Source organism: Mus musculus, chromosome 14 (assembly GCF_000001635.26).
Source record: "Mus musculus strain C57BL/6J chromosome 14, GRCm38.p6 C57BL/6J".
Taxonomy (NCBI): domain Eukaryota; kingdom Metazoa; phylum Chordata; class Mammalia; order Rodentia; family Muridae; genus Mus; species Mus musculus.
The window spans coordinates 21,673,218-21,694,959 of NC_000080.6; the positions used below are offsets into that span (position 1 = coordinate 21,673,218).

The 21,742-nt window shown below is 48.4% G+C and overlaps 1 protein-coding gene across 2 annotated transcripts in view, besides 1 other annotated feature; it reads right to left on the bottom strand.

Annotated features, from left to right (window-relative positions):
- Positions 223 to 2,483: an enhancer, noted in NCBI's record as "VISTA enhancer mm1600". NCBI's record gives its function as "enhancer in: tail[3/6]" and the evidence as "EXISTENCE:transgenic organism evidence [ECO:0001131][PMID:17130149]".
- The window catches only part of Dupd1 (dual specificity phosphatase and pro isomerase domain containing 1), a 38,012-nt gene continuing 19,617 nt past the window's right edge, over positions 3,348 to 21,742 (bottom strand). Inside the window, exons 3-4 of one of the 2 annotated variants that reach the window (XM_006519217.4) lie at positions 13,398 to 13,618; positions 3,348 to 3,943 (exon numbers count right to left, since the gene is read on the bottom strand). In XM_006519217.4, the coding sequence (XP_006519280.1) occupies positions 3,714 to 3,943; positions 13,398 to 13,618 (451 nt within the window). In that variant the 3' untranslated portion in view covers positions 3,348 to 3,713. The remainder of the gene's footprint in view (positions 3,944 to 13,397; positions 13,619 to 21,742) is intronic. The other variant, NM_001013826.2, reaches the window with a different exon arrangement.

Here is a 21,742-nt window from a genome sequence, read left to right on the forward strand (position 1 = left end):
CTGAGGGTCCCAGCGCTGCACATCTGGCAGGAAGCTGTTGTGTGTCTAGGAACCCTACTGAAACCCCCTCCTCCACTTTTTATGTGCTAATTTAGTATCTTGTGTCTTTGGGGGTATAGGCACTCCCATTTCCCTTTGACAGTAGCCTGTCAATCAATCAGACCTTTGCCCTCTTGCTTGTTTCACAGTCCAAGGGAGCTTATGGATCAAGTGCTAGTAGCTGTTCCACACCTGCCAGATCAGCACAGTGGTTCCTTGTGACACTGGGAGATGGCTTAGATCTGTCATAACTGGACATGACTGCTTTTAGACTGGAATCCTCTGATAGCCCTCATCTTTAAAACCAGCAATATGTTCTCTCCTTTGTAAGAGTGATCATCTGATGCCAACGGCACTTAAATAGCTCACATGGTGCCTACCCAGGTATGCAGGCCTTGCTTGCCAACATACTGTTAGAAATAGTGACCCAGACTGCCTTTGTCAGCACTCCGCCCCCATAAACTACACACACTGCCCAGGAGTGGGAGGAACACAACAAAGTTAATTGCCCCCAACTCACCCAGCTACAAATTGTAAAGCTGCAATCTATCCAGATGACCGGAATCAGCTCTCCTAAACACGAGTCTGAAATGGCCCGAACTTGTCACGTCTCTGCCATAAAATCTGTACTGCTCAGTGAATGCGGGATCCTTTGTTGGAGGACTCGAACCCAGATGCAGCCTCCTGCCATCTTTCTGGGGTGGCTTTCCTGTGTCTTCCTCCTTTACCCACTGATACCCAGAACGTTATTTCCCTCTGGTCTTGAGCATTTCTTCCGCCTCAAGATTCCAAGTCAAATTTCTAGAATCTTCTGCCCCCTCAAGGCTGTGTGCACCAAGTGCCAGCTCCCCCGTGTGTTCTCAGGTTCCCTCTTTCCTACTGAGGAAGAGAGCTATGGATTATTTCTTAAAGGTTTTGTTTTTATATTAAGTATAGGAGTGTTTTGCCTGCACTGTATGTGTGTCCCTGGTACCCATGGAAGCCAGAAGAGACTTTGGGTCCCCTGGAACTGGAGTTGCAGGCAGTTGTGAGCCACCGTGTGTGTGCTGGGAACCAAACCTGGGTGTTCTTCACCACTGAGTCAACTCTCCAGCATAGGTCAGGAATTCAAAACCAGCCTGGGCTGCTCAGGCAGTGAGAGGCTTTCTCAGACCCTCCTAGCAATAAAGGTTTCTCAGTGAGAAATGAGCTGCTTGGGATTTTTTTTCTATCAAAGGTGGCTAACCCACCAAGAGCCAATATTCCCTAGGTCACCCCCACCTTGTAAAACTTTTTTTCAAATCTTTTCATCTCCCCTGCTCTGTAAAACTTTGAAGTAAAGGCCTTGGCTCTTGCCGGTTTCCTCTTTCCTTCATTTCCTTCTCTATGCTTTCCAAATTAGCCAGGCTAGGGTAGACTGTGAGATTTTGAACCTCAGCCAGTGGAGCAGCCAAGCTCCCCCTTGCGTTAAGGATAAAAGGCAGGCCAGCTTGGCCCTCTGTGTGCTTACCAGCCCCATTTGGCTTGAGCACGCCTTATTTTACAGTAAGAAGTGGCCTTCCCCGGTTAACTTCGAGTTTATTTGAGAGCACAAGAGAAAGCAGGTTCCTTCCCAACACCCCACTAACTTGTCTGAGGTGGCCTCTCCCCACCATTTCATCTCCCGTATCCCACACTGCATTTTATTACCATCTGCACTTTGTAATTTGCTTAATCGGTTTTAGAATGTACTATAAATCTCAATAATGCTTTTTAACCAAACGAAAACGTTGCTTATGAAGTCTTTAAACACTAAACTTTCTGTTCCTCCATTCTCCTACTTCTAAATTCCAGGAGTCAGCAGGACCAGACAGCTAACACTAGGTTCTCTGCTTCAAAAGGACTCCACTCCAGGGAAAGGGGGGATGTGGTATGAGGTACGGGGACAGTGGCTCCAGAAAATCCTGAGTGGGACTATGTATGTTCTATCCTACATGTGCGTTCACCTTCAGCGAGTATGTCATGAAAATAGAAATGCTGACTTGTCTGGATACTGAATAGATGAGACCAACAGAGCTGAGGTCAAAAGGAGCCAGCAGGATGCTCTGATGAAACGCCTAAGTAGGAACGACTTTGACCCTGGGTTCCTACCCCAGGAGCCCTTGGCTCATAGGACACCAAGTGTGGGTCATCATGGAGTCCATCTGCTGGCCTCTACCACTCCAGTGTTCTCTCCCTCAGAACCATGAGAGCCCTGCTTTGTCCAGCCAAGCACCTGGCCCAATGAGCACTGTCTCCAGTCTTGCTGCCTGACAAGAGCAGGTGACTCGGTGTGTTGGCGGTACAGCTTTGCCTGTTGCCTTCGCAACGTTGTGGCAATGTTTTGGTTTTTTAAACTTATTAGGAAACCAATATTGTAACTGTTAAGTGAGTCTCTGGTAATCTCCCTTACCTATGTTAAGAGAGGACCCAGCCTTCTCCTGAACTAAGGGCACCCAGAGCATCCTCAGAATTCCTGGAAACCAACCTGTCCACAAGGTCCCAAGCTACAGGTGGCATGAAAGTAAAACAGCTTCCCCAGGAGTCACAGTGACCTGGATGACTTTACCCAGCTGCCCTGGACTCCAGCACCCTACAGTAAGAACATGTCTTGGATTTTTTAGTTCACACTGAAGACATGGGCCCTTCCTATCCTTCTCCAGCAGGCATTAGACACACACACACACACACTTTCTCCAGGACGCTGTCGTTCATGATGCTCCACTGCTGGTGTCCTCTCTCAGCAGCCTCTCTCTAGGTTCCATCTTCTCAGGGCTGCTGGTTCTGGAAGCCCACATGCGGGGTTGTGCTGCTGCTGCTGCTGCTGCTGCTTTCTCAAGAGTGAAGAATGACCATCAGGTGCCAGCTTAACTCAGCTCATCTGGCTGCTTCCCCCCTCCCCCCCCCCCCCCCCCCCGTTCCATGCAAACCACACATCTGCGGTGTGAGTAAAAAAAAACAAACCTCCCTGCTACCCTTACTGAAGGCAAAGGAGTATTCTGGTCCCCTAAAACTAAGTGCCCTGCCTCTCCTTTTCTCCCAAATTGTGAGGTTACACTCTTCCCTGTCTAAATTTACCACAACCCACTTGGATGCTGGCAGCTCTGGCTATGGCGATGCAAGGAAAGGCATTTCTGTTCAGAGGCTCAGGACACCATGCCTACCCCTGCCAGGTGCCTGCGCACATGTACATGGACTGCACTGAATAAGAAATGTGATTCTGTCCAGGCTTCCTCCCAAGTCCTAAGGCCTGTCCTGTAACACAGCTTACCAGGCAAATTTCTGTGGTTGAAAAAAAAAATCAAGCTCTATTTTTTTATCTTTTTATAATAACATGATTTTTCCCTTTCAGAGCCAAGCATTTAATCACAACACAGTACCCACACATTAAAACAAAACAAAAAACAGCCCAAACAAAGGAAACCTTTTTTTGCTTCCAACTTAAAGACAGGAGATTGTGGAGAGCGGTACCTTTTCCTTACCCAGATCCCCCTGCAGCTGACTTGGCCTACCATGAGGCAAAGAACTAGACTGGAGGAGACAGCGGGCATCCTCCCTGCTGCGCCCAGCCTTTGGTTTCACTGTCTCATCTCCCTGCCCACCAAAGCCTCCTTGCAGACGTGCTTCAGCCTTCTGCTCTGGGTGCCAGGGTCTCTGATCCTCTCTGAGGAGGCCCCCTACAGCCCTAGGTCACTGTCCCCTGGCCCGGCCTGTCGCCGCTGCTTCACCAGCTGCTTGTCCAGCTCTCGGAGTTGCTTCAAGAAGCCCCGGTTGGGCAGGACACAGCGGTTCTTAGCCACTTGTTGAATGGCGTCCACCAAAGTCATGTTCTTGTGGATCATCAGGTAGGCCAGGACCAGAGTTGCTGACCGACTTCGGCCCATGGCACAGTGAACCAGGATCTTACCTGCAGGTGGAGGAGACAGGAAAGAAAGCCAGTGCTGAACGGGATGGGGTTCCTCAACCCACATTTACTCTGTCACCCACAGTATGACTTGGGCCACAGCTCCCCATCAGCAAAATGGGGACACAGTTTCTTGGCTCTTTCTTTCTTTTTCTTTTTCTTTTGTTTGTTTGTTTTTGTTTTTGAGACAGGGTTTCTCTGTATAGCCCTGGCTGTCCTGGAACTCACTTTGTAGACCAGGCTGGCCTCCAACTCAGAAATCCGCCTGCCTCCCGAGTGCTGGGATTAAAGGCTTGTGCCACCACGCCAGCTCTCTTGGCTCTTTCATAGGCGTGTTGGGAAGGCAGTTTCTGTACACCGCACTTGTTTGCTGATGATCACGTGATAGGATTGGTAGCAGGCAGACGCTACAACTCTTGCTTGGTAAGAGAAGGCATTAAAACATCTGTGAGATGGCCCAACTCCATGCCTCAGAGAGTGGCCTCCTGGAAGCGATTGACTGATGGTTTTAATGTTTATTCAGTCATGTTTAGCAGGGTTCAAATGTCAAAGCATACCCCAGGAGACTGACTGGGTGACACACACACATCCCTCCCACCGGGTTCCTTGACCCTCAAGAGCAACAGGTGTCCCCAACCCTTCATCTCCTCTTCCAGAGAAGACTCTGCCTAGAAGAGTCTCCCATTTACTGTACTTCATGCCGGCCTCCTACCCTCCCCTGTCCTCCCTCTCTCCCCCTCCCTCCCTTTTGCTTCTACTGTGGATAGAAACCAGGGTCTCACCCCTGCCAGACAGGCACTGAACTACACTCGCAGCCTTTCAAAACCCATTTCTATATCTTGTTTATTTCATTAACAGTTTACATTTGAGGTCTCTACACCTCAGAATATAAATAGTTCTCTTTTCTTTCTTTCTTAAGCATCCTCCCACCCCATGCTGGGAATAAAACCCAAGACCTTACACATGGATGGCAAACACATCCTCAAGATACATCCCCAGCAAGAAATTATTTTCAAAGCATATGCCTTCCTTTTATTTCTTTTTGATGCTGGGGAACCAAATCCAAGGCCTTGTATGTGCTCAATACCCATTATTTCACTGACCTAGACCCCTGGCCCTTGAAAGTATATATTTTGAAACTACTGGTGTGTGTGTGTGTGTGTGTGTGTGTGTGTGTGTGTGTGTGTACATGGACAGAGTTTCCCTGTGTAACCCAGGATGTTCTCAAACTCATCTCAACATCCTCCTGCCTTAGTCCCTCAAGTGCCAGGATTAAACAATTTAAACAGAATGCATCACCACACCCTGCTAGTAGAACCTGTAAGCAATTGACTCTTTTGACAGTGTTAGGATACAATCTGACTTAGTCCTTGTCACATACACAAAGACAATGGTGCCTTAGTATGAACAATGTCACATGCATCAAATATACAAATAATCATTGCTTACACTGGGGAGGGGGCAGGCGATTGATTCCCTTAAAAATGATGTACAAGCAACCAGGTCCCTCAGGCCTCCACTTGGTGGCGCTCTAGAGCCCACCCAGGACACCCGTTGGCCCTGTCTCATTTCAGCTTTGACTTAAACCTTGTTATCATTGTCCCTGCCTTGCAGATGGAGAGACAGGTTCAGGAGGTGCAATTTCAATTTCTTGCCAGAGGTCACCCACAATACTAATGCCAGAAGTATCTTAATGCAAAACTGTGTTGGAGGCCCTTTCTGTGCCACTGTGCTCTGAGGTTTGGCTCTCGGCGCTCTCTCTCTCTCTCTCTCTCTCTCTCTCTCTCTCTCTCTCTCTCTCTCTCTCCCCACCCCCACTGTTTCCCATGGCTGAGTGACTCTCTACTGATATTCATCTAGCTGGCTGGGCTATCTGTGGCTGTGTGACCAAAGTGATGCCCTGACTTTCTGCTTCTCAGCCTGATAGCTGGAGAGATAAACAGGAAGTTGCCTGTGGACAGTTTCTTCATGGGCATGGCTCTCTGACCTTTTTAGCTCTCCCTTCTTCGTGGGACCAAGCCCAGACAAGGGAAAGAAGCCAAGACAACATAAGAAATGAAAGAATCAGGGGCTGGAGAGATGGCTCAGCGGTTAAGAGCACTGACTACTCTTCTGAAGGTCCTGAGTTCAAATCCCAGTAACCACATGATACCTCACTACCATCCATGATGAAATCTGATGCCCTCTTCTGGTGTGTCTGAAGACAGCTACAGTATACTTACATATAATAAATAAACAAATCTTAAAAAAAAAGAAAGAAAGAAAGAAAGGAAGGAAGGAAGGAAGAAAGAATCCACACACAGTTAGTTCTACTTTTCTCACTCCAAGTGGGATGGGAAGTCCTAGGCACCATGACCAGCTGCAAGGACCACTGATGTGCTGGGGGCTGGCACAGAGGTGCTCTCCACCTCCTCACAATTAGTGCCTTTCTCTGTCTACCCCAGCCAGCAAGGAGGGCAGGCCGCAACCCCCTGTGTCATTAAGGGGGCGCTGGTCCACATTTTCATCCAGCGTGACCATCCACGCAGATGAGCATCTACCTCTGGCGTTCTAATCCCAATAGAGTGTTCCAGACAGATGCTGCCTGGCCCCTGGCCAGCTCTGCTGACAACCGATGTGCTCCTTCCTCTCCTGTCACAGCTAAGCACTTGTAACAGATGAAAGCTGTAACCTATTAAGCTTTGGGGAACCTAAAGTCTGTGGAGAGAAAGCAGAGAGGAAGAAGACGGGGAAGGAAGATGGGGGGGGGAAGGAGAGAAGGGGGCTCTCAGCTCTGACGGAACTCTTAGAGCCAAATGTGGTTCTCATTAATGCTGTCAGCCTGGAGAAAGAGGCCCACTACCCCAGGGCAAGAGTGGGTTGTTCTCTGGAGGTCTCAGGTGCCCCTGGGCCCCACCAATTTCCTGTCACCAGAACCTCGGAGTCCTGTTCCCTCTTGGCTCTGGGGCTCTGCCAAGTCCCACTGTTGAGGCCCAGTGTTGGTGGCAGAAAACAGGGGTAGTGAGGGAGGCCTGTTCTCAGTCCTTGTCTGAACTTCAAGAAACCCAGAGGCCTGTGACCCTGACACCAGCCTCTCTGCAGGGTCCTGAGGTAAGGGAGAGCTGTTGGGACTGTTTTCTGGTTCAGTTCACAGCTGACTCCTGGGTAACCTCAGTTACCCTGGGCAATCTTCTGGGTAATTTATGGGTTGTTTGTTTGTGTGCTTTTGAGACAGGGTCCTGCAGCATCTCTGAGGCCTGGCCTTGAACTCTTAATCGTCCTGCTTCTGCCTCCCTGGATGGCTGGAGTCTCGGGTTTGCACCAGGGTACCTAGTGCCCATGCACTTACTTCATACATTTTATTGTAGTCAATTCTTGAAACTACCCAGTGGCTTCAGTCAAACTGTCATCACCATTCTACAGATGAGGTCGTGGAAGGAGATACGGAGAAGTGGCTCGTCCCAGTTGCACGGCCAGTGAATGGCAGACCTCGATCCAAGCCCAGGCAGTGTGACATCGAAGCCCGGAACTTCCCTGTGCTTGCTGCCCTTGTGTGAGCCAGATAAAGGTTTTACACATAATATGTACCTCTGCTACACGCAATTTGTGCTATTATTTTCTATTCTTTCTATTCAATTAAAAAAGCAGAAAAGGAACAGTGGGCACATCCACCATTTTGCTTTTATGACCCACTGATAAGGTTGCAGTCTATGTCTGAAAAATGCTGGCTTCAGAAAAATATTTACCAGAAGGAAAGATGCCATAATTGTATGAAAAAAAAGTTTAAATTCAAGATTTCTAATGTACCTACCTGAGCATGGTAGTTCATAACTATAAGGCAGAGGTATCAGGGCTATCATGAATTCAAGGTTTGAGGCCAGCTTGGTTTACAAAATAAAACCTTATCTCAAAATAAACTTTCAAAAACTCTACCTCATCCAACTACTTGTTTTCAGCGGTGACCAAAAGGTGAGCTTCTATCACTCAAATCAGATATATCAGGAGCCTGTGGGATGGTTCCCTGGGGAAAACTGCTTACTGGGCAAGCTAATGACCTGAGTCCCATCCCCAGAACCCACTTGGAAGAAGGAGAGAATCAACTCCCGAGAGCTGTCCTCTGACTTCTACAGGTGTGCACGCACTTCTATGCACACATCACACAGCAACATCCTCTTCTTCCTCCTCCTCCTTCTCTTCTTCCTCCTCTTCATCATCATCATCATCAGAAAGACATACTTGCCCAAGCCTGTGACCCACAGACCTACCTGCTGTCCAGGCCTAATGTGTGCCTTTAGAAGTGCCATTGTCTTTCCCTGGTTTTAGGCACTGCCCTTGCCGACTTTGCACTCACTGCCTTGGAAGTTGCTTTTCTCAGCAATGCATACAGGGAGGGTGAGGTCCTGCTCCATCCTAGACAGATGCGGGCATGTAGAGGTCCTCAGAGAATGAGGACAAGGTGTGAGTCCAACAGAAAGGAAGGGGACCTTAAAACAAACACTTGGGGACAACCTGGCCTGGCTGAAGCTTAGATGCCCCAGAGAACCAAATACCTGCCAGAAAGATGATTTCATCTATATAATCATACCCACTTGGTCTGGCATGTGTGTGTGTGTGTGTGTGTGTGTGTGTGTGTGTGTGTGTCTGTGTGTGTGTGTCTGTGAGTGTGTGTCTGTGTGTGTGTGTCTGTGTATGTGTGTGTGTCTGTGTGTGCACGCACATGTGTGTGTAGGCCAGAGGATAACCTCAGGTACTGTTCACCTTGTTTTTTGTAACAAGGTCTCTCATTGGCTTGGACCCTGCTAGTAGGCTAGGCTGGCTGCAAACACTGGGGATTAGCCTGTCTTCCCACTCCCAGCCCTGACATCACAGGGCACATTCATTCCCTCATCTGGTTGTTGTTTGTTTGTTCACGTGGGGTCTCACATGATCTGACATCCTCATGCTTTTGCTGCAAGCACTATTCCAGCTGAGCTATCTTCACAGCCTAAAATTTATTGTATAAAATGACTATTTATTTATCCTGGGATCGGGTCTCACTATGTAGCTGTGGCTGGCCTGGACCTTGCTGTGTATACCAGGCTGGCCCCAAACTCAGAGCTTCTGCCTCTTCCTTCTTTGTTCCCGAGAGTGCTGAGAATCCAAACCAGTGCTAAGAAAATGTCATACCATTGAGCAACATCTGCGGTCTCTGTAAGAGATTTTATGATGGCTTCAGAAGCAGGCTGGGTCCTGTTTAAGATAAAGAATGGACTCTGGGGGGTGGGGGGTGGCGCACGCCTTTAATCCCGGTACTTGGGAGGCAGAGACAAATGAATCTCTGAGTTCGAGGCCAGCCTGGTCTATAGACCCAATTCCAGGATAGCCAGGGCTGTGTCACAGAGAAATCCTGTCTCCAAAAACTACAGAGAGAGAGAGAGAGAGAGAGAGAGAGAGAGAGCGGGAGGGAGGGAGGGAGAGAGAGAGAGAGAGAGAGAGAGAGAGAGAGAGAGAGAGAGAGAGAGAGAGAGAGAGGAAAAAAAGAGGACAAAGAATGACTGACAGGCAGGCTGTGATACTGAAACCTGATCTTCCAAGCCCCTGGTGCCTGGCGTTTCCTAGGAGATTTCATTAAACTGGATGTTCCCAAGCTCCTGTGAGATCCATGCCCCCTCTGGGACAACATTCTGTCAGTTCTCTCCCCAGTGAAGAAGGATGAGTTCACTTGTGTCAGATCCTAGAGCCAGCTGGCTTTCTCTCCCCTTCCATGATATTCGGTGACCTCTTAAATAGTACAGTCACCAAAGAGACACTGACATTAAGGACAAAAGACGCTCCTGTGAGGCCAGGGGGAGGGCGGGGCTAAGACGCTCCTGTGAGGCCAGGGGAGGGCGGGGCTAAGACGCTCCTGTGAGGCCAGGGAAGGGCGGGGCTTGTGAGTGTTGCCCGTGGTTAGTTCTGTGACCCTGGGCACACCACCTGGCTTTGCACAGCCTGTTTTCTCAGCTACCAGGCAAGATAACAGGCTGAGTTACGGAACCAATCTCTCCATCATGATGGAGGTTTCCTAGTTCTTTGGAAAGGTCAAATTGGCACAGAGTGGGGATAGGAGTGGATCCCAGAGGCTGATGACAAGCTGCGAGTTTAACTCCACAGCACTGCAGCAGCAAGAAACTGAGTGTAGTGGTATAATAAACCTTTAATCCCAACCCCAGCCGCCCCCCCCCCCCGGGCAGAGGCAGCAGAACCCTGAACTCTAGAATAGCCGGAGCTACTTAAAGAGACCCTATGTCAAACAAACAAAATAACAAACGAAAAAGGAAGGAAGGAAGGAAGGAAGGAAGGAAGGAAGGAAGGAAGGAAAGAAAGAAAAAAGAAAGAAAGAAAGAAAAAAGAAAGAAAGAAAGAAAGAAAGGGAGAAAGAAAGAAAGAAAGAAAGAAAGAAAGAAAGAAAGAAAGGGAGAAAGAAAGGGAGAAAGAAAGAAAGAAAGAAAGAAAGAAAGAAAGAAAGAAAGAAAGAAAGAAAGGAAGGAAGAAAGAAAGAAAGAAAACCACACAGGAGATGTAGGGCCCCGAGTTCAATTCCCAGTGTTACCAAAAATAAAAAAATAAGATAAAAATTAAATTCAAAAGGAGCTGGCAGTGAGGGACAGGGAATAGATGGTTATTTTTAGTTAGAACTTGCCAACATAGGGCAAGAAAGAAGGCAAGAGGGAAGAATGGAAGGCCTGCCTTTGGGCCAGACTGTCTATCAACACCTCTTATGTCAGGAGTATGATAGGAAACATGCGATCATGTCTGGCTCAGAAATTCCACAGCAGTGTCCCTTGGTTCCCCAGTGCATGACTAGACAAGGATCAGGCCACCCCCTGCATGTGGCCGGCAGGCCAAACACCTGTCACCCATGTCTCCTGGAGTCTGTGGCAATGCTGGAGCTGAGCTAACCAGCATTCTCTTTTGTTCCTCTGCCCACTCAGGGCACCAATGACAAGCAGATGACCCTGCCACTCTTGTCCGCCCTCTGACAGCACTAAAAACATGAGCAGTCTGACAGTACAATTCAGATTGGAGATTTTCCCTGAAAAATCAGACATACTGCCACACTGGCATCGATTCTCACCAGAAACGCTGGCGGGAATGAACAAGCAGTGGCTGCCCCCAAAGGAGATACCAGGCTGTCTTCCCCCCAAACCTGAATCCCACTGCCTCACAAGCAACCGGCGCCATTCATTCATAGGATGCTGGGCTCTTAAGGGCTGGCATTTCAGGCCCTAGCTTGGGGAAGTCTTTAGACATGCCAGATTCAAAGGTCACTGAGAATGGAGCCCAATCCCTGCTCTCCCACCCCATCAGCCAGTGTGGTTGTCAGTGTCCTAATCCCTGCTGGCTGCACACTTGACCCATCTGTCCTGTTTCCTGCGCACTCACTGACTTCTTCCCTCTTGGCCCACCCTTTACCTCGAGCTTTCTCGCACCCGGTCTCCCACCAGCCTGATACTTTCTTACTGATATTGTGATCCTGCCCAGCAGGCCTTGAACACCCGACTCCAGAGCCCGAATCTTTGCCGACTTGGCCAGGATCCTAAGACAAGCTTTCATGTGAGTATATCGTACAAGTTCAAAGTCGGAATGTCTTTTTTCTTCCTCTCTTTTTTCTTTTAGGATCGGAAACTTTACGGTGATGAGGTGCACATGCTGGCATAGTTACACGCTCCGCAGTGCGCAGCCTCTCTGTCAAGTGCATCCGTGGGCCTCCTGCACTGCAGGTCCCATGCCAAGTGCTTTGTGTTTTCGGCCGCTGATCCTCATTACAGCTGCACACGGTAAATATTTTCATCGCTGGAGGAATCACATCATTACTGAGCTTTGTGATGAGAGGCTAAACCCGGCCTTGTCTTCCTCAAGGCCTGCCAGGCCCCTTCCATTAAGAGGGAGTTCTAAGACATAAAAATGGCAACCGAGCACATGAAACAGATACTGAAGGACTGTACTGCTGCACAACATCACACACACACACACACACACACACACACACACACACACACACAATATGCTTTCAGTTAACTTCAAATACAATGAGGTGAATTTTACCTCATGGAGATGAATCAGAGTCTGGTTGCTTTTTTTTTTTTTTTTTTTTTTTTTTCTTTTGATCCTGTATGGAAACTCAGAATGTACAGGATACAAAAGATGGTCCATCAATAGAATCATTAAAGGACAGGTCAAAAATGATACATCCTCTCTCAAGCATTCAGCTCTATGGGTGGCTTCCATTGCCCTAGTGTCCTCTGAACCAGAATGATGCCAAGGTTTGTGGGTGGCTATGGCTGGTCAAGGAGCCAAGGAGCCACCGCAGCCGTCAAGGTCTACGTCTGGCTGACTTGGCGTAGGCCTAGCCCCAGGTTACAAGTTCTTGAAGCAGGTCAGTCGGTCAGTGAGCCTTGTAATCCCAACCTCTTGTGGCAAGAAAGGCTTCTGGTAACTGGATCCCCCAAGCCAAGTGGTGATTCAGAAAGGGGCATGACAAGAGGCTGAGGTCAGAGCACAGATTGGGGAGGTGAAGTCCCTTTGGCCTCCGTGGGATGTGCTGAAGTATACCCAGCAAACAGCAATGACTTGCTCTTCCCCATGGTGCATGCCAAAGCTGTGCCCTTTTCTCCAAAATAGCCTTGTAGCTGTCTCGGCATGAGAGCAGTCAAAACTGCATTTAGTGGGCAGGATGAGGGCCTTGACTTAACAGATGGATCAGTGGCATGGGGAGGCTGGGACTCTGTGGGTGCAAAGCCCACACTCTCTAGTAAAGTTTATATTGGGCCCTTGACTTTTACAAGGTGGGTATCTTAGAGAGTAGTCTGTGGGTGTGTTTGGTTAGCAGAAGTATCTTAAGTCTGTACATGGATTCTCACACAGCCGGTTCCTTAAACACTTTCCAGCATTGAAGCCTTTGGCTCTATCAAGTTTGAGTCCAAGTGCAATTAGCGTTTTGGCTACAGTTCAGTTTTGAGGGCTTCCCCATGATCCACCCCGGCTCACCCTGGTCTTTTTAGGGGTGCTTGTTCCTCATGAGATGGAGACTCAGCCACAAGCCTCCTCTAAGCCTCCCCCTTTCCTATCTCAACACTGTATATCAAGCCCGAACCCCACCAGCAACACACATGGCCAGGCAGTTAGCTCAGCCAATCCCTGCCTTCAATCCTCAGCCCCGGTACACCAGGTTTGAGAATCACTTTCTTGTAGATCCTGCTTCTGATCCACTGGGGCAGGGCCGGGTTGGAAGATCCTGGGGAGGGAATATGAGGGCAGGACCTCTCCCCAGAGGGGAGAGGATAGCATGCCTTGGGGCATGACCTAGCAGGGGGAAAGCACACTGTGGGCGGGAGGGGTGGTGCCTCGGCTGGCGGGGAGGGGGGGCGTGTTTTATGTCTGGGAGCGGGACCTGATGGGTGGGTTTTCAGCCTGGGGGCGGGGCCTTGTCAGGGCAGAGTTGGAGAGGGTCACTTACTGTGGTCATCTCGGAGTGCCGAGTCGATGAAGGCCGCAGCGGAGTAGAAAAAGATGCTGAGGTCGAAGGTGGGCACGTCGTCGGCCTCGACGCCGTGGTACTCGATGGCCATGTCTCGGTAGTAGTCCGGCCCGGTGTCCACATTCCAGCGGCCGTGCGCCGCGTTCAGCACGTGCGTGAAACCCGCCTTCTGCAGCCCATAGCGGTCCAGCGCCGTGGCCCTGGGCGCAGGGAGAAGGGTCGGTCGGTTGGTGGACGCCGCGCTTTGGGTGGTGCACGGCTTTCAACGCTGGACCCAGTAATCGCAGGGAGATTACAGGCAAAGACCCAAAGCAGCGCTCTTCCCGAGCCCCAGGCCACTGGGCACCGTTTGGTTTCATGACTATAAGAAAGCTACCATCTGCCCAGCCCTGGGTAGGCGCAGTCTGGGCATTTGCCCTTTCCCTTTGGATCATTCACCTTACGCTGCAGGTCCTGGAGGTGGACCTGTCAGATCTCCCCAAAGGCAACTGAAACACAATCTGTTCCTCTGAGCCTGCTTCACAGAGCCCCTGGGAGAACCTTTAAAAGAGGCCCCTGTTCTGTAGCTTCCAAACATTAATGGGTTTGGAGGTCATAGCTGGGGAAAATGCTTCAAATCGGTGTTTCAGAGGATTTTGTTGGGATTAGATAGAATTCTTGAATTGATGCTGACAGGATTGGAGGACACACTATGAATGGGGTCTGATTGCTTTGTTGAACCCTGTGCCTAGCTGTGCTTTCATTGTTCTAAGGAGCTACTTCTAAGCCAGGTGAGAGTCTTAGTTTTCAACAGGATTTCTAGGAACAAAAATAAGGTTGCTGGGGATGGAGAGATGGTTCAGAGTCTAAGAGCAATGACTGCTCTTCCTGCGGAGGTCCTGAGTCCTCTTCCCAGCGTAAGAGGCCATTGGCTAGAGTATCAGATGGAGCAGTTATTCCTGGAGGAAGTGTTGGGGGTTCTTGGTGGATAGACACCTTTAAATCTGCCCTGCTACAAGGGTGAGCATTTGTTCACTACAAGGGTCAACATTTAATGAGGAGAAGATGGCGGGTGAGGCAGGCCGTGTCAAGGAAATACCACAAATGAAGGTGTGAGGTGATGGAGGAAACCTCACGGTCTGTAGTCGATCATTTATCCCCATAATGATATCGATTCTATGATGTTCTGATGGTAACAGAAGGGAACAGGTTGATCAAGCCAAGGTGTGTGTGTGTGGGGGGGGGGGTGGACTTCAGTTCTAATGGGCCTAGAAATAACAAATGAACAAATGAGAGCTGTGAGGAAACTAAGGCCACACTGTGGGCACGACACAGCAAAGCCATGGGACAGACAGTTTTGAAGGTGTGTAGCAGAGGGCTCTTTGAGGAGGCGGTATTGGAGTAAGGAAAGAAGCAAACTGAAGCAAGAGTGTTTCATCCAGGCTGAAGGAACGACACGTGTTAAGAATGGGTAGGCTACCAGTGCAGCTGAAGGGATGAGGGGCAGGTGGGGTCCTGCAGGCCAGAGTTAGTCTAAGAAAGGGGTGAGCATTTCATTTGATCAGTCTGTCGCAGGCAAATGGATGAAACTTGAAAATATCATCCTGAGTGAAGTAACCCAGTCACAAAAGAACACACACGGCATGCATTCAATGATAAGTGGATATTAGCAAAAAGCTCAGAACACCCAAGATACAATTCACAGAGCACATGAAGCTCAAAAGGAAGGAAGACCAAAGTGTGGATGCTTCAGTGCTTCTTAGAAGCGGGGACAAAATACTCACAGGAAGAAATATGGAGACAAAAGTGTGGAGCAGAGACTGAAGGAAATGCCATGTAGAGACTGCCCCACCTGGGGAGCCATCCCATATACAGTCACAAAACCTGGACGGTATTGAGGATGCCAGAAAGTTCTTGCTGACAGGAGCCTGATATGGCTGTCTCCTGGTGGCTCTGCCAGAGCCTGACAAATACAGAGGAAGAAGCTCACAGACAAACCATTGGACTGAGCTTGGGGTTCCAGATGGAAGAGTTGGAGAAGGGACTGAAGGAGCTGATGGGGTCTGCAGCCCTGTGGGGGGAGCAACAGTATCAACCAACCAGACTCCCACGAGCTCCCAGAGACTAGACCACCAACCAAAGAATACACATGGAGGGACCTATGGCTCTAGCCAAATAGGTGGCAGAGGATGGCCATCAGTGGGAGGAGTGGACCTTAGTCCTGTGGGGGTTCAATGCCCCAGTGTAGGGGAATGCCAGGGCAGGAAGACAGGAGAGTATGTGTGGGTGGGAAAGCACCCTCATAGAAGCAGGGGGGGGGGATGGGATAGGATTTTCCCAGAGGGGAGACCTGGAAAGGGGATAACATTTGAAATGTAAATAAAGAAAATATCCAATAAAAGGGGGAGGGGCCAGTCTGGTTGACCTGTGGCGATGGATGTGAGAGGATGAGAAACAGAAGCAAGAAGAGTCTGTTTGTGGCTGTTGGTCTATATAAGCAAGAGAGGGAAGCATGGCATGGGATAATGCCTGGGAATGGGGAGAGGAGGAGGGGACCGGCTGTGTGATGGGGAGGAGAGAGGAGGAAAGGAGAGGGAGATTTGAAGGGAATATAATTTTGGTCTTAGAACAACTTGGATGTCAGGATCAGTATGGGGGGGTCAAAGAGAACTATAGTCAGTGTTTTAAGAGTGTGTAGGGTTTGGCTTGAAGAAGCCATGTTTGGGCTGGAGACATGGCTTAGTGGTTAAGAGCACCGACTGCTCTTCCAGAGGTCCTGAGTTCAATTCCCAGCAACCACATGGTGGCTCACAACCATCTGTGATGGGATCTCATGCCCTCTTCTAGTGTGTCTGACAGCTACAGTGAACTCAAAAATAAAATAAATAAATCTTTAAAAGAAAAGTCAAGAAAAGGCCAGCCTACTGCTCAAGGAAGGCTAACAAGGTGTCAGATCGTAACACCAGAACACAGTATGCTCCCTTTGAGGATCCACACTATTCTGCATTGATCCGTGGCTGTGATAAGTACAATTATCAAGAGCAACTCGGTGAGGAAAGGGTTGAATCGAGTTTACAGGTTAGAGTCTGTCATCAAGGGAAGCCAGAGCAAGACCTTAAAACAGGAATCTGAGGCAGGAACTAAAGCAGAGACCAAGGAGGAATCCCAGCTCACAAGTCTGGGATGCCTTTCAGCCTAGTGATGGCACCACCCACAATGGTCCTCCCACCCCCATCAGTTAGCCATCAGGAAAATGCTACCACAGACATTCCCACAGGCCAGGCTAATGGAGGTGAAACCTCAATTGGGAGTCCTTTTTCCTGTGTCAAGTTCACAACCAAGATTAGCCATTACACATGATAAGGCCACTGGTAAACGATGTAATCATATTGGACAGGAGTAAGGACCAGCACTCTGGGCCAGAAGGAGCCTCACATCAGCAACTTACACCAAGTCCTCTGCCAACAAGCCTCCATCCCTCCTTAGTGTCCTTATTCCCCAGAGAGGAGCAGCAATGGAGTCTAGAGCTTGAAAAGAGTTAAGCACAGGCACTGGACTGGTAGAAAGATTTTTCAGAGCCTATAGGAGCTGTCTGTGTGTACAACCAGAGGTGGTAGCTCATGCCTTTAATCCCAGCTCTTGGGAGACTGAGACGGGGGACTGTTACAAGTTCCAGGCCAGCCTGGACCAGAGTGAGGCCCTGTCTGAAACAAACCACAAAAATGGATGGGGGCAGTTTGGTGGCGCGCATCTTTAATACCAGTGTTTAGGAGGCAGAGGTGGGTGGATCTTTGTGATTTTGAAACCAGCCAGCCTGGTCTAAAATAGTGAGTTCCAGATCAGCTAGGACTGCATAGTGGGATCCTGTTCCCAAAATAGAAGGCCACATGGGGAGTTGAGATCCCATAATCCCCCTCCCCAAGATGGCCCTTGGTGCTGGCATCCTGGCTGTAGAGCACATTCAACTTCCATCATTTTCCTTTGAAAGGCTTGTTGTTTTCATCTTTCTTCTTGTCCCCAAATATATATACAACAAAGGTTACGCTTTGGGGACACAGATCTGCACTCAATTAAAGCCTCCAATAAGTTGGCCTGTCTTGCTGAGTGGCAGTCAGCTTCACTTTGAGGCTGAGCTCAGTGGAAGAATTAAAATTAACTGTCCTTGACAGGAGGCTCTAACCCACCAGAAACACTGCTCCTTCTGTGGTTGCCAACAGTCTCCACAGAATCCCATGGCGGTCTGAATGAATTGCAGTTTGCACTTTGATGTCTGGGGGGTCAAGGATCAAGAGTGGGTAGCACACTAGCATATGACACCACTCCACTCACCCCACCCAACTGCCTTTGTGTCTAGGAAGAAAGGGCCCAACAGAGCTTTAGAGCTGATAGTGTATCTAAGATCCATTAGTTCTCAAGGCTCTATGTCCCCTGAGCTGGGTAGGGGGTGGGGTGGTGTGGGGTGTGTGTGGGTGTGTGGGTGTGTGAGCACGGTGTCCTCATAGACCACTACAGGGGCAGGTTCCCTTAGCTGGGAGTCAGGTTGAGATTTTTGAAAGAACACTTACAGCAGAATGGGAAATTTACAAATAAAAACTAATGCTTCCTAGACATTAAACATCCTGTGTCCAGGTCCCCATTGGGCGGGATGCCCAGCTCAGCGGTTACTGAAATTGGAGTGTGGGTGGAGGGTTATGTCTGGCACTGTATTGTGTTTTGTTGTTGTTTGAGAGCCAGATAAATAATTGGCTCAGATAAGTTATATGAGAAAGGAACAGAGAAATCCAGGGATGTTTTGAAGTGATGGGAACAGAGGAAAGGCCTAGTGTCTCTCTTCTGGGCCTCCTCTGATCATGGGGAAAGATTTCAGGGAACCAACAACAAATGGATTCAGGAATTTACGTCTAGACACTGGACGAGGAGGGACTGAGTCTCAGTCAGGAAAGTGCTTGCCCGGGACACAGGAGGACCAAGTCAGCGCCCGCATGAAAGCCCAGCTCAGTGGTGTGCAGACCCAACACTGAGAAGGTAAGTCAGGAGGAGGACCGCTGGGTCATGCTGACCAGCTAGTGCAGCTGCTGGGTCAGGGAGAGACCCAGGCTCAAGACCAAAGTGGACGAGATAGAGCAAGACATGTGCTATCTGTGTGGCCTCCACGTGTGCACACAAGAGTATTACTTTCACCCTCCGACATGTGCACACGTACATATACGTGAACACGTTCATGCACAGGCATGAACATGTTCACACACAAAATAACTTAGATGATAAAGCAGCCTACTGTCTGGGTATTTTCTGAAAAATCCTAGTTCTAAGCAATGTGTGTGTGTGTGTGTGTGTGTGTGTGTGTGTGTTTAAGTCACATGTCATCTGTTTCCAGAAATAGCATGCTCAGCAAGGATGTGGAAAGTAAAACCCACACAAAAATTCACCAGTCTTTCTACCCCACTAAAGATAAAGATTATATGATTAGTCTTTCAAAGTAGGATCTTCCAGCTGTTTTCTATGCATAGGGGTGTTTTTTATAGAGGCACGTTTTTTTTATATAATACCATACAGGCATACTTCTTATTTTTATTTTCAATATTAGAGATGAAACCTAAGGTCTCATTCATGCTACATGTGTGCTCCGCCTCTAAGGGATCTCCTTGACCCTCTTTTTAGTTCTGATTTAGAGACGGGGTCTTATAAACTCTGTAGCCCAGGAAGTTATTGAACTTGTGATCCTCCTGCCTCAGCCTCCTGAGGACCTGGGATTACAGACCTGAACCATTCAGGCCTGATCTATACCTTGTTTTATTGTGCCTGTCTTATTGTCCTTCAAAGATTATATGTGTGTGTGCCTGTTTGTGTGCACACATGTGTCTATGTTTATGTGTGTGAGCCTATGCATGTACATATGTATGCCTGTACACTCATGTTTGTATGTATGTATGTATGTATGTATGTACATATGCATGTGTGTGTGCTTGTGCCTGTGTGTATGTATGTATGCTTGTGTGCATGTGTATGCATGTATGTGTGTGTTTATACATGTGTGTGCTTGTACATGTGTGTGTGTGCATATGTGTGTGTGTGTGTGTGTGTGTGTATTGAACCCAAGTCCCCCAACAAGAAGCCAAGCAAATGTCCTATCTACCACTGAGCTATTCTCTGATGCTACATTTTATTATTTTATTTTATTTTATTTTATAGTTTGAGGCACCTCGCAACACCACAGTAAGCTAAATCCATTTTCCCAGCAGCTCAGATGGCAGGTAGCATTTTTTAAGCAAAAATGAACTGAAAGATATACATTGTCCTATATAATGCTAACGCTGATTAGACTAGTGGGTGTGCCTGACCTATAGCTGTATATCACCAGGGACAACCATGAATATCCAACACAGAACTATAGATTTACTTAAAACATGCTTTTGTTTGTTTATAACTTGATTGCACAGTTCTCAAGATGACATTGTTGAGTGTCAGAAGGCTGAGCAGTGGGACTGATGGGGTGGCTCAGTGGTTAAGAGCATTAGCTGCTCCTCTAGAGGACCTGGGTTCGGTTCCCAGCACCCATATGGCAGCTCACACCTGCCTGTAACTTCAGTTCCAGAGGATCTGGCTCCCTCTTCTGGTCTGTGAGGGCACTACACACATGTAGCACACACATATGCATGCAGGCAAAACACCATATACAATAAATAAAAATAAAATTGAAATATTCTCAAAGGGGGGGTGGATCATGAGCACACCAGATATGGCAGAGTGTAAATAGATGTGCTAGAGACCAAAGAATTCAAAGAAATTGCTTAATATTGATATTTATTGTGGTAGTTGGAGCTAGAGGTGCCACCAAGGGACATCTGTACACACCATTCAAACACCTTGACATGGCAGAGTGCTGTGGCCATCAGATGAAGTCACCTCATGGCAGTGTACTGTGAGCAGCTGATGTCAACTCATGGCCTTCAGCAGGCACACACTGCCACTGCCTCCTCAGCCTGGACTTATGGGCACACCTGATTCTGTCACTGTGAGAGACTTCAGTTTATTTGTTTTTTTTTTTGTTTTGTTTTATTTTGTTTTGTTTTGTTTTGTTTTGTTTTGTTTTGTTTTGTTTTGAGACAAGGTTTCTCCCTGTAGCCCCAGCTAACCTGGAACTCTCTCAGTAGACCAGGCTGGCCTCAGACCTCAAAGATCCACTTGCCTTTGCCTCCCAAGTGCTGGCATCAAAGGCATGTGCCACCACATGCACAAGAGCCTTTTAAAGCAGAATGATCCTGTCCAGGGGGACGGGCAATTTGAAATCTACCTGAGAGTTGGTGAGATGGCTCAGTGGTAAGGTCACGTGCTGCATAGACTTGGCAGGCTGATGCAGATCCCTGGGACCCACATAGAGGGGGAAGGGGAGAGCTGAGTCTACAGAGTTGTTCCCTGTACGTAGGGCTGTACATGTACCGCATGCCCCTCCCACACACACGGCATACACATGCATCATAATTAGGTAAGCTGTATCTGATATTCATTCTTGAGTGGGAAGCGGCCCTTAAGAAAACTTGGCTCAGATTTACATTCCAATTAACAGGAAAATGTTTTAAACTTTCTATGTATTGTGTATGGGTGTTTTGTGTATGTCAGTGTTCCAAATAAATGGCGATAAGGATGGTTGTGAGATGCTGGGTGGGTGGGTGCTGAGACTCAAACCCAGGTCCTCTGTAAGAGCAACAAGTATTCTGAACCACTGAACCACCTCGTCCGTCCCCTACAATACAATTTTTATTTATTTATCTTTTTAATAATTTATTTCCATTTTACGTGCATTGGTGTTTTGCCTGCATGCATGTCTGTGGGAAGGTGCCAGATCTTGGAGTTACAGACAGTTGTGAGCTGCCATGTGGGTGCTGGGATTTGAACCCAGGTCTTCTGGAAGAGCAGTCAGTGCTCTTAACCACTGAGCAATCTTTCTAGCCCCCTCCAATTTTTATTATTTGTGAATCTCATAGGCAAAGAAAAGGTGTCTCATTTTCATTAATTTGCCTTAGGAACGAGGTGGGACATTCTTTCACACATGAGCCTGGAAGGCTCCTTTGGTTGTATGTGAGCCTGGTAGGCTCTTTCTTTTGCACATGAGCCTGGTAGGCTCCTGTGGTTTGCTCTATTTGGTTGTTATTGAGGGAGTCTCTGTACGTAGCTCAGTTTGCGCTTGGACCTGTGTTCATCCTGCCTTAGCCTTCCAAGTGCTGGGCTCCCTGGCAAGTGCCACTGTCCCTGGCCCATGCAGTTTATTCTGAGAACCTCGTGGATCCTTTGTTTGACTAGTCTTCTTTGTTCCTTCCCTGCAAACCCCTGGCCAAGATCTGGCT